The 11129-nt window shown below is 45.6% G+C and overlaps 1 protein-coding gene across 1 annotated transcript; it reads right to left on the bottom strand.

Annotated features, from left to right (window-relative positions):
- Positions 1 to 35: 35 nt before the first annotated feature.
- On the bottom strand, positions 36 to 7170 carry c1qtnf6a (C1q and TNF related 6a). The gene is made up of 3 exons (XM_080009418.1): positions 7081 to 7170; positions 3964 to 4179; positions 36 to 2242 (listed from the first exon to the last, which is right to left on the bottom strand). Exons 2-3 carry the CDS (start codon positions 4169 to 4171, stop codon positions 1695 to 1697), a joined length of 756 nt encoding a protein of 251 aa, XP_079865544.1. The 5' UTR covers positions 4172 to 4179; positions 7081 to 7170; the 3' UTR covers positions 36 to 1694.
- Positions 7171 to 11129: the final 3959 nt, after the last annotated feature.

Raw genomic sequence — 11129 nt, 5'->3', positions numbered from 1 at the left:
TCATTAAATTAGCACTATATTTTATTGAGGATGAAAACACTTGCGAATGTTGTGCAGCCTAAGTACAATGTATTTATTCATATTCACATTCACAATTTATAGACAGCACGTTGAACATATAACAAAGGGGATGAATATTGCGAAATAGCAACAAATATTCAAGTATAATTTAGGAGCATATGATGTAGTCCATATGCGTTTCAGATATATGCCAAGTTTAGTCATGAGTAGTACAAGGTGTCGTCTTGCTGTGTTCCATGTCTATTAAAATCACTCTGGCTGCCGCATATCTTTCTTCCACTCGGTATTTGACAGAAAGGGTAGAATCGCACACTTCACTTTTTGTCACAAAGACATTGCTCAACTGACATTTGAATGTATACTGTGCATACAAGTTATTCTGGGTTTTAGCACCAGGTTTTAGCACCATAATATAACACATACATAGCAATGCTCATCACTGTATACAAGTACCATGTTAATAAAGTAGATTAGCTTATTAACTATCTCCGAAGTTGAGGTAAAATGATCATTATTAAATATGTTGGGGTTTTTTTTTACTATACCATAAATCTTTTCTATATCAGTAAAAGAAAATGTGTCAGTAAAATGGATGTGAATTGCCGTATAGGTCCAATGGAGCAAAAAATTTCCCCTCAAACATCAGCCTTCTCCCAATCCTCCTTGTTTCGCTGAAACGAGGTCAATGCAAATTACTCTGACGGTCCCTTGATTCTTGTGTTTGGAATTCATCGTGTCTCCCTCTGCCGTATCCGAGACGGTTCTCAAAATATTATAAGGCATGTAATCCATGTCGGCTCCTGTCAAGAAGGTTCAGCGGCTCGCTCATTGTGCCAGCAAAGCAATTTGCACATCAGGCTCTGACTAAAGGAAGATTAAAACTAAAGTCTACAAACCCTGCAATTGGAATGTTTTTTTTTTTTTTTACTGCCTGGAAGTTTTGGGGGAAATGGAACCTGAACTAGGATTATGAAGACTGCCGTGTGAAGCTCCATGAGCTTGGATCCATGGATCCATGGGATCCGTTAGTCTTGTTGTCACGGCACACCACTTTCCTGTTAACCACTGAAAACCATATTATAGCTTAATATTATGTCTGACTGATGGTGATGCGAAACTCGCGAACGAGTCGTTCGTAGCGAACACATTTCTTAAATGACTCAGGAGTCGGGAGTCACTTTGGGTGAGTGAGTGAATCTTCAATCTTCAACGGAGGACTACATTTGAGTTCCAAGGCATAAAAAGGCCAATGCGTTTAATATTGCACCATTGATATTGAATGTGACACAAAAGGAAAACCCTTAATCCCATTGATCCCTACGAATAGTCCTCACTTTCAGTTTGAAACGTGCTCTGATGAACACAGAGCTGCTGTCCCGACCGGGAACTGATGAATTCGATGAGTTGGCACATCCTTGCAATTTTTTATCGTGCAACACGAGGACAGGTTTTAATTTTTTTTGTTTTTGTGCGGAATTTGAACAATTTTCACGGCATATCTGGCAAAGCTCTCACGGCACATTAGTAGTTGAAAAACACTCCTCAAGCAATTCAAAGTGCGAGAATCAAAGAGAATGCCAAACCACAATTGTTTTTTTTTTGGACATGTAAACGGGGAGTCACGCGGTGAGAAGCCGGGGCTCCATCCCACCTCCCGGCTCGTCTCCCGGCGCTCACTCGTCGCTGGCTTTGATGAGGTATCCGTTGAAGGTGATGTAGATGTCGACGTCGTCGCTGTAGACGGCGTTCTCCCTCTCCCTCTTGTAGAGGCGGACCCACACCTCGTCCCCCCGCGCCAGCTCCAGCATCAGGCTCTGGCTCTGCATGATGGAGCGGTCGCTGGGCTGGGCGTAGACGATGGCCCGCTCCGCCTCGTTCTGCATGAGGTGCAGGTAGGTCTCCTTGAAGTTCCACGTGTGGATGTTGACGTTGAAGAAGTAGACGCCCGCCGTGGCGCAGGAGAACCGGCCGCCGAACATGTCGAAGCGCCCGCCGAGGTTCACGAAGACCGTGTCGAACACCAGCGGCTGGTAGGACTCCAGGCTGTGCAGGGACTTGCGGCGGCCCACGGAGAAGGCGGCGTGCTGGGCCTTGCAGGGGTCCCCCGGGGGTCCCGCCCGGCCCTTGGCTCCCTCGGGGCCCGCGGGGCCGACGGAGCCCGGCGGGCCCTCCGTTCCGCCTTTTCCCGGAGTCCCCCGGTCACCGCGGTCCCCCTTGTCACCTGTGAGGACGCATACAATACAACACCCCATATTATTTTTTTGTCTGGGAATGCTTTAATAGTGAAGACGTTGGCTAACGTGGCAACGTTTGGCAAAATTGGCAAAACAGGACAATGATTACGAATGAAAATTAGAGTAAAAATTCATTGAACGCTATACTGTACTTGATACCTTCAACGCTGATCCATTATGTGAATTTACCCCAAACATTTGATGCTCTATTTAGATTGTTAGACAAAGGAATCATAAAAACCTGTTTAACAAATAAGGTGAATAAAAATGAAATCATTGATATTAATTGTGGATGGATTTATCCCATTGCTCTACAGTTAGTAAGGCTCACTTTGAGTGCAAGGCAGTTTTAAGGCTGTGGGTTGGCTGCCGCCGCTGCCTGCCATTGGTTCTAAATTACCCACACAGGAATATTGTTGGTGCCGGTTCCACGTGCCACACTGCCCCGTAGCCGTTTTCCATTCCAATAAATAAACCCAGAGGTTCCCGGCGTGTTTAGTTTCTCTTCAAAAAGTAACATTTTTCTGCATAAGTCAAGAAAACCCACAGTACTTCCCGCCGGACGCGGTGCGTCTTCCTTTGAAACAACCACACACGCACGCATGCACACACACAGACACACACACACACACACACACAGACACACACACACACACACACACACACACACACACACACACACACACACACACACACACACACACACACACACACACACAAACACACACACACACACACACACACACACTGAGTAGTGTTTCTCTCGTCAAGCAAGTTCATTCCAGGTCAAGCCTGAGAGAGCAACATACTTAAACTAAGGAGAGACTCACGGACGTGGCCCAAAATCTGTTTGACAGAAGAAAAATAAACCAACGGGGAAAAAGCGAAGCCCCGGGGTAACGCCGGTAAATGGCTGCTTCCCAAAACTACACCTGCCAACATGGGTGGCGAGGGTCCAACTGGGATGCTTCACACACTTAAGTAGTTTTGTTTTTCTTGCACTTGAAATGTGCGCTTTAACGGGTTTATGCGCAATGGAGTGTCAGATGCATTTATCCATGAGCTAGTTTCCTCTTAAGTCGCATAACTCTCATAGGCATCCATTAGTTCAATTAAGTATTACAGGCACTGATATAAAATATTTTTATTTTTCCAAAAAGACAACATTTACTGAAATACACTGTTTTGTCATCAAAGAATGAATGCACAGCTCTGGTCAAAAATGTTACTCGTGCTGTTCTTTGCACTCTTTGTGTGTGTTGCTTGCGTGTGTGTATGTGTGTGTGCGTGCGTGCGTGCGTGCGTGCGTGCGCGCGCGTGTGTGTGGGCGTATGGAAAAGAAAATGGAATACAGAGGGAGTGATGAAAATCGATCTGAAACCACAACATGAAGATGCACCGAGACACCCCAGGAATGATGGACTTGAAGGCTAGGTTCGGCGTTCTTCAAGCCATTCCTTAGAAAAAATGTCGGGTCCAATCATTTAAAAACTGTTCAGCGCACCACCTGGCGGAACGTTTTGCTATTGCAAAACGTACCGCTCTGCTGCGGCTTCCCATGCATTCCAATGGGGCATACGTTCAAGGCTTAACAAAAAAACAAAAAACAGTTAAATCGAATTTTTGGAAAACGGGAATCGTTGGGTTTTAACCGAGGGAAACCAAAAATGGCGAACCTATCCTTTTAACACGCATGAACATACTGTACCTTTCAGAATGGTCATGTTGATGTAAGTGCGGACTTCAGGCATGGGGTTGAAACCTGTTGCGGCCGAGTGGTCTGCGCTGCCCTCTGCTGGATTCAGGTGGTCGCAGCAGCGCCTGCAGGGTGCAGGGGGAGTAGCGGGGGGAGGAACCGCACCCGCCGTGGTGCCGAGGGCGAGAAGGACGGGGAGCAGCAGGAGAACGCCACACATGGCTGCACCTGGAGGGCAAAGGACGCGCGCACTTCAGGCATGAGGTTGAACCCTGTTCATAGATGTTCCTGGGATCAAAACCCATGGTCCATTCTAATACTTGGTGATCTATCACAGTAAATCCCAAATTGGAAAGGAGCGCTATTTGAATTACTAGGAGGCTAGGTGAGATGGCTTCCATGGCTTCTGAGGACTCTTTTGGAAGCTCTTTTTTTGGGGGGGAATTCAAACTTGAATTCCACTTCTACAAATCCAGAGAGTCGAGAGTCGTCCCAGAAGATGGTTTGTTTGCTGGAACAGAATGTCTTGAGATCGAGGGGGAAAACTGGCGGAGCGGCGGTCTCCAATCGTGCGCAATCAGGAGCTGAGGGCATAATCACCCGAGCTGATTATAATTTCAGCCCGGCGCTACTCTGTTAGACTCCTGTAATTAGTTTCTCCGCCCTCCCGACAGCGAGTGGTCTCCACGGAGGGATCTGGAAAGGAGCGGGAGCCAGCGGCAGAACCTGGATCCCTTCGGTCCTCCGCGACGCACGATTTGAGACCCCGGCTACGCAGGGGTAGGTTGGCAATCGTCTTTTGGTCCCAAATGCAGAACGGTAAAAAAGCCCAAAAACAATAAAACTGATGTTGTCTGCACTGACCACCGTATTGGAAAAGAATCTGAAGGCATTCAGATTGTGAAGCACATGCTCCATGTGTGCGATGCATTGTGCTTCCTCCATGCCTTTCCCAGATCGCTGGAAGGAAGTGTGGAGGAATGCGGGATCCCGAGCCAGAGAAAACACTGACTAACTCATCGGGGGGAGGGAAAGAGGCTGGAATCAGGGAGTGGGGGGTTGGGGCAAGGTCATCAAGTTCTTCCTGTCACATAAGGCGACGATGAACACAGCTGTATTTTTTGGTGTGTGTCCTTTAATAACAAAACGCTGAATGGACGGACATAAGTAGGATACAGCTGTAAGCATCACCGACCCAACGTCTGAGGAAAGATGCCGCAGAGGTTCCACAAGGGACCCCGAATGTTCCAGAAGAAAATGTTCCATACTTCACAACAGCAAGCTTCAGGAAGAACCTACAGTAGAAAAAAAGTGTTGTTTTTTTTTTCCACAGGATCACAACTCTCGGAATGACCCCTCGGAGAAGCAACACCCAGGGAACTCTGCAGCTCTAAACAACCGTGTTAAACGTCGGGGGCTTTCACTACCTCCGATCCAGTGGAACCCGGCTGAACGTGAGACATGTTGGATGAGGGTAGTAGCAGGGTTTATGCTTCAAAAATATCATCTGCCTTAACCTCCGCCTGCTCCCTGGCGCGCGCTATTCCGTAGCGGACACCTTGATCTGACACCTCGCTCCGGTTGCCGGTGAAGGGTGAACACAGGGGAGCTCGGATGCAGTGCACCAAGAGTTGTATTTCTTTCCATGCTGGGGCGGCTTAATCAATACACCGTTCAGGACGCTAGGTCTCCTCAGCTGGGGCTTTTCTCTGCTTGAATGTCTGGCTGGATACCAGGAAGGAGGCCGAAGGCTTCTCCCGGTACGCTCCTCAAATTCCCCCCCATTCCACATTAACATACCCAGAGGTCTTCATGAAATCTCAGCTTCAACGTCGTGTCATGGCGGCGGTCAACAAGCTTTTCTCGATCGATGCAGGTTTTCCTACTCCTGCACCAACCGTAGTGGGGGTCTAGTCACATTTCCCTGTTTTACCTGCCATTCTTCACAAATCGACAAAAAATATCAAATATGCCATCCGCCAGTATACCCCCAAGGTTTATATTTGATCCTTAGTCTGAATTTTCAAATGTGTGCACCCCTACAGGTTTGAATAGAATCAGTTACATGCGTAATCAAATGCAGGTTGAAAAACAGACGGTCATGGTTGAAGGACACCGACAAAGACCGATTAGAGTCATGAAACCCAAAGCCTGCGTCTCTCCTCCACCCGTACAGTTTGGAGACAACTCCTTTCACATTAATGTTACAGTGCGGTGATGAAAATGAACTATAGAATGGAACCAACACACAAGCAGCGTGTGCGAGTGAAGCACCGGTTGATGGATGGAAAAACTATTGGCCGCAAGGTTGGAGGGACTCCAGCTGCTTCATATAAACACATTCATCTGCCAGCGTGGGCAGGCCTAACATAAGCAAGCCTCACGGATTTTGCAGAGTAAATGTGCCCTGTAAGTAACTGTGTGTAAGTGTGCATGCACGCCGTGGATACAAGATCATAAATATTTATGTCAAACGTAATTAAAAATGCAGCTCTGGTCAAGGGAATAGCACACAGTCTGGTTTCAACTGGAGATACTGTATGTCCCATAATAAGCTGAAGATGAAGAACCAGTTCATATTTTAGACAGAGCAGGCGGATTAAAGGCTTCTCTGTGTCTGGGGGTTTGAGTCTGTGACTTTAAAAGGCAGTGTTGTAGTTTAGAAAGAGAGAAAGTGCATTTAAGTTGAGGCGAATAAATAAGATAGATAAATACAATTAATATAGTATAGAGAATATATTAATTAATTAAATAATTAAATACATACATACATACATACATACATACATACATACATACATACATACATGCATACATGCATACATACATACATACGTCAATTGGAGAATTTATGGACAAAAGCTTTGGAAATGATTAGGGACTATTTTTTTTTATTTATGCCTCTTTTTCCTATTTATTTTTCTTTGTTTATTTATTTGTTTTTGTGTTATTTTTACACATTACGTAACAGAATCGACGCATGCTGTTTTATTTTACTTTAAATACGTTTTTAAAGCTCCACAACTTCTGCAGAAGTTCACCTCCGCCCCTTAAACTAGTAGTAAATCCATACTTTTGCCCATGCAATAGTGGAAAAAACACACAACAATCCGGCAGAATAAATCTCACCTCGTTTGTGCAAGTGTTTCAGTCCGCGGATGAGGGATGAAAGGAGAATTCCTGCAAGTCACTCGCTCTCTCTCTCTCTCTCTGTCTCTCTCTCTCTGTCTCTCTCTCTCAGTGTCTCTCTCTCCTTCTCTCTCTCAGACTTCCCCTCTAACTTTCCTCCTCTTTCCCTCCCTCCCTCCCTCCCTCCCCCTTCTCTCTCTCTGGCTGGGACTGGCATTCTTTACGTCCTTGATTGTAATGCACCTCCCATAACTCCACCGAGGGGAGAACATCCAGAATAAAAAGCATCCGCGACCCCCATGTGTCCCCACCCCCCAAGAACTGGAGGATCAAGTGGGAAAAATCACTTTATCTCCAGTCCTTGAGAACACTTCTATGTACTGCCACACAGCACCTGTAAGTACAATGAATATTTTAAAGTGGTAACCCATAAGATTTTTTTGTTGTAAAAAATATAATAATAATAATAATAATAATAACCCCGTGTTTCGTATTTTTATTTTAGCTGGCACTTTATAGTAAACAGCCATTTGATGGATTTGCATTATGTACAGTACGTGCCCCTCTATGTGCTGTTGGTGGCGGGGTCTGCCTTTCTCAGATAAAAAAATAAATAAACCCCACCACCTCAAAACAAATCAAGTCAAATCAATTTGGAAAGAAAAAAAGCGAAGGTCTCGGACGAGGATAAGCCCGCGGTTTTGAGTGGAATTCTGGGACACGCAGTGTACAACACTACGACACTGACAATCTGATGGATTTGCACTTTACGTCTCTGAATGACACTGCTCAACATCATGACAGTTGCTGGAAGCTGTCGTCCATTGTTTCCTGTGCAGGAAAAAGCTTTGCAATTTTTGCGGTGGGTGACACCAACACAAATTATTTCAACAGATAGTTGTGATCTTAAATTACATTTTTACGTTAAAGGGGTACCTCAGTCATGGACACTTTGTACTTTGTGGGCTTTTCCTTTGCACATTCACTTGAACTGATCATTTCCCTCAGTTCAGGATTCCCATGATGGCAAATTCCTCCCCTCCGCTTCTCACGACTCCCGTTCTTCCGCAGCTGCATCCACAGTGAAGGGAAGAGAGGGAGGGGCAGCTGAGAAAGAGAGAGAGAGAGAGAGAGAGAGAGAGAGAGAGAGAGATTCAAGCCTCAGGGAATGGGGCTCCTGAGGACAGCCAGTGCTGCAGGGAGAATAAAGACATCTATCTTCACGGCCATAAACATACACCGATCAGCCACAACATTAGAACCACCTGCCTAATATTGTGTAGGTCATTGTGGAGACGCATCGAGGCATGGACTCTACATGACCTCTGAAGTGTGTCCTGTGGTATCTGGCACTAAGACGTAAGCAGCAGATCCTTTAAGTCCTGTAAGTTGTGAGGTGGGGTCCCCATGCATTGGGCTTGTTGTTCCAGCACATCCCACAAATGCTCCATCGTATTGAGATCTGGGGAATTTGGAGGCCAAGTGAACACCGTGAACTCTTTGTCATGTTCCTCAAACCATTCCTGAACATTTTTGCAGCGTGGCAGGGCGCATTATCCTGCTGAATGATGCCACTGCCATCAGGGAATACCGTTGCCATGAAGAGATGTACTTGGTCGACAACAATGTTTAGGTAGTTGTTACTTGTCAAAGTAACATCCACATGAATGTCAGGACCCAAGGTTTCCCAGCCGAACACTGCGCAGAGTGTCACACTGCCTCCGCCAGCTTGTGTTCTTCTCATAATGCATCCTGGTGCCATCTCTTCCCCAGGTGAACGATGCACATGCACCTGGCCATGATGTTAAAGAAAACGTTCACAATTCATGAGACCAGGCCACCTTCTTCCATTGCTCCATGGTCCAGACCTGACGCTCACATGCCCATTGCAGACGCTTTTGGTGGTGGACAGGGGTCAGCATGGACACTCTGGCCGGTCTGTGGCTACGCAGCCCCATACGCAGCAAGCTGTGATGCACTGTGTTTTTCTGACACCTTTCTTTCATAGCGGCATTAACTTTTTCAGCTATTTGTGCTACAGTGGCTCTTTTGTGGGATCGGACCAGACGGGCTACACTTCGCTCCCCACGTGCATCAATGAGCCCTTGGGCGCCAAATGACCCTGTCGCCTGTTCACCAGTTGTCCTTCCTTGGACAACTTTTGGTCAGTACTAACCACCGCATACTGGGAACTCCCCACAAGACCTGTTGTTTTGGAGATGCTCTGTCCCAGTTGTCTAGACATACCAATTTGACCCTTGTTAAAGTCGTTCAGATCCTTACGCTTGACCATTTTTCCTGCTTCCAACACATCAACTTCAAGAACTGATTGTTCACTTGCTGCCTCATATATCCCACCCCTTGACAGGTGCCACTGGAACGAGATGAGCAATGGTATTCACTTCACCTGTCAGTGGTTTTAATGTTGAGGCTGATCGGTGTATATTTTATATACATATAAACGTGCAATAGCTTATTACATTTGCTTCGCACGAACGCCGCTTACGACGTAGGAGCGTGTAGAACTGTGAGAGCTGCCGTCACTGTAATGAAGGACTCGATAAACTTGATATCGTCAATAGTTATCAGTCGTCTAAAGTACGTCAAAAGTCAGGCGCAAAGCAAAAGCTGGATTTTTCTCCGTCTCTTCTGTTGCTTTCAGTGAAACCAAAAGACGTTTTCATGGTATTGCGTTCCAATGTAACGATAACTCTGCTCTTTGATAGAGACATGGGCACAACCGTGGAATTAACCCAATGAATGACAAACCACATGCCCTCCAATAACAACAACGGCTCTAGGGGCTATGAAGTAGCCTACCTGCTTCATAACCTTTATAGACGTTGTTGCTGTTTGAGGACTATAGCTCCTACTACCTCGGCCAGGATGCACACGTGGAACACGTGCACAGCTGTTTTGCGTTACCGCCTTGGGGAGGCCAGGACTCTTATGCAATTATGTCAGGACGCACCAGCCCCTTGCCCTGCTTCCACACTCCCTAAAAAATTAATTTAAAAAACATCCAAAATCAGAGAGTTCTCTGCTTTAAATATTAAATGCCGGGCGTAATATTATTCATATTGTGATGATCTTTGTCGGCGAGGTTCATTTATTTGAAAACTCCTCTGCTCCATCTGCCTTTTGGGATCCTCTAATCCTCCACTATCCCTGGCCCGGGGAGGAGAGGAGGGAGGGAGGGAGGGAAGGAGGGAATGCCTCATCAGGCACATTGTATATCTTTCAGTTTATTGGACAAACTGTGCTTTTGGGGCTTGTTGTTTTAACCGGCTGAGCTTGAACCGGGACGCCGTGGTCACTCCTTGCTTACGCTCTTATTCTTGTCTGTCATGTTTTCTGAATAATGCAACATGTTCTGGGGGCGTATAACAATATTTTATAAAAGAGCGCCTGCTAACGATTACGCCGTCCTTCAGATGACACATCAGAGGTTCCTTTTTGATGAATGGAGCACGCCAACGGCGAGAAGGGAAATGTATTGTGGAACGAAAAAAAGGAGATGGGTGATTCATTTTAGGTGTTCATTTAGAATTTTATTTTATTTTATTTTTTCTCTCGTATATGGTTAGAGATGATTAACTTAAGGTTTAACTTAAAGGTCAAAAATCCTTATGTTTAGAGATTAGGTATGAGGCTGTCATGTTCAGGTATGAGGTGTTAAACTTACTTCACACCGAATCCGTTATCACATCAGTTCGATCCTTGCCTCCTAGTGGCTCAGAACTGCGTCTGAGTTCCGCATCACAAAAAAAATATAGTAGTTTGCTCAGCTCCATTTACCATTTTTCATGAATGACAGTTTTCAATTTCCTTTATGTAGCATTTGCAAAGTGCAAATTTTATTTTTATAGTGAACATGGTGACATCCATGGTTAACGTTAATAATGTTATTATTTTATGTACGCGATTTATTTACTTAGATTAGAGGTCAAGCATATTGGTGTGGTTAAGGTTAGAGTAAGGTTATATTCTACCCAGGTTAAAGATGAAATCGGCATCATAACACAATTTGGGGACCTAGCAACAATCCT

The sequence above is a fragment of the Zeus faber genome (genome assembly GCF_960531495.2).
Source record: "Zeus faber genome assembly, chromosome: 11".
In the NCBI taxonomy this organism is placed as follows: Eukaryota; Metazoa; Chordata; class Actinopteri; order Zeiformes; family Zeidae; genus Zeus; species Zeus faber.
This window is presented reverse-complemented; position numbering and strand designations above follow the sequence as displayed.

Excerpts from the sequence above, each read along its gene's own strand:
- c1qtnf6a (XM_080009418.1), bottom strand. The coding sequence starts at position 4,171 with ATGTGTGGCGTTCTCCTGCTGCTCCCCGTCCTTCTCGCCCTCGGCACC. Across the intron at positions 2,243-3,963 it reads CAACATGACCATTCTGAAAG|GTGACAAGGGGGACCGCGGT; the intron begins GTACAGTATGTT and ends GCGTCCTCACAG.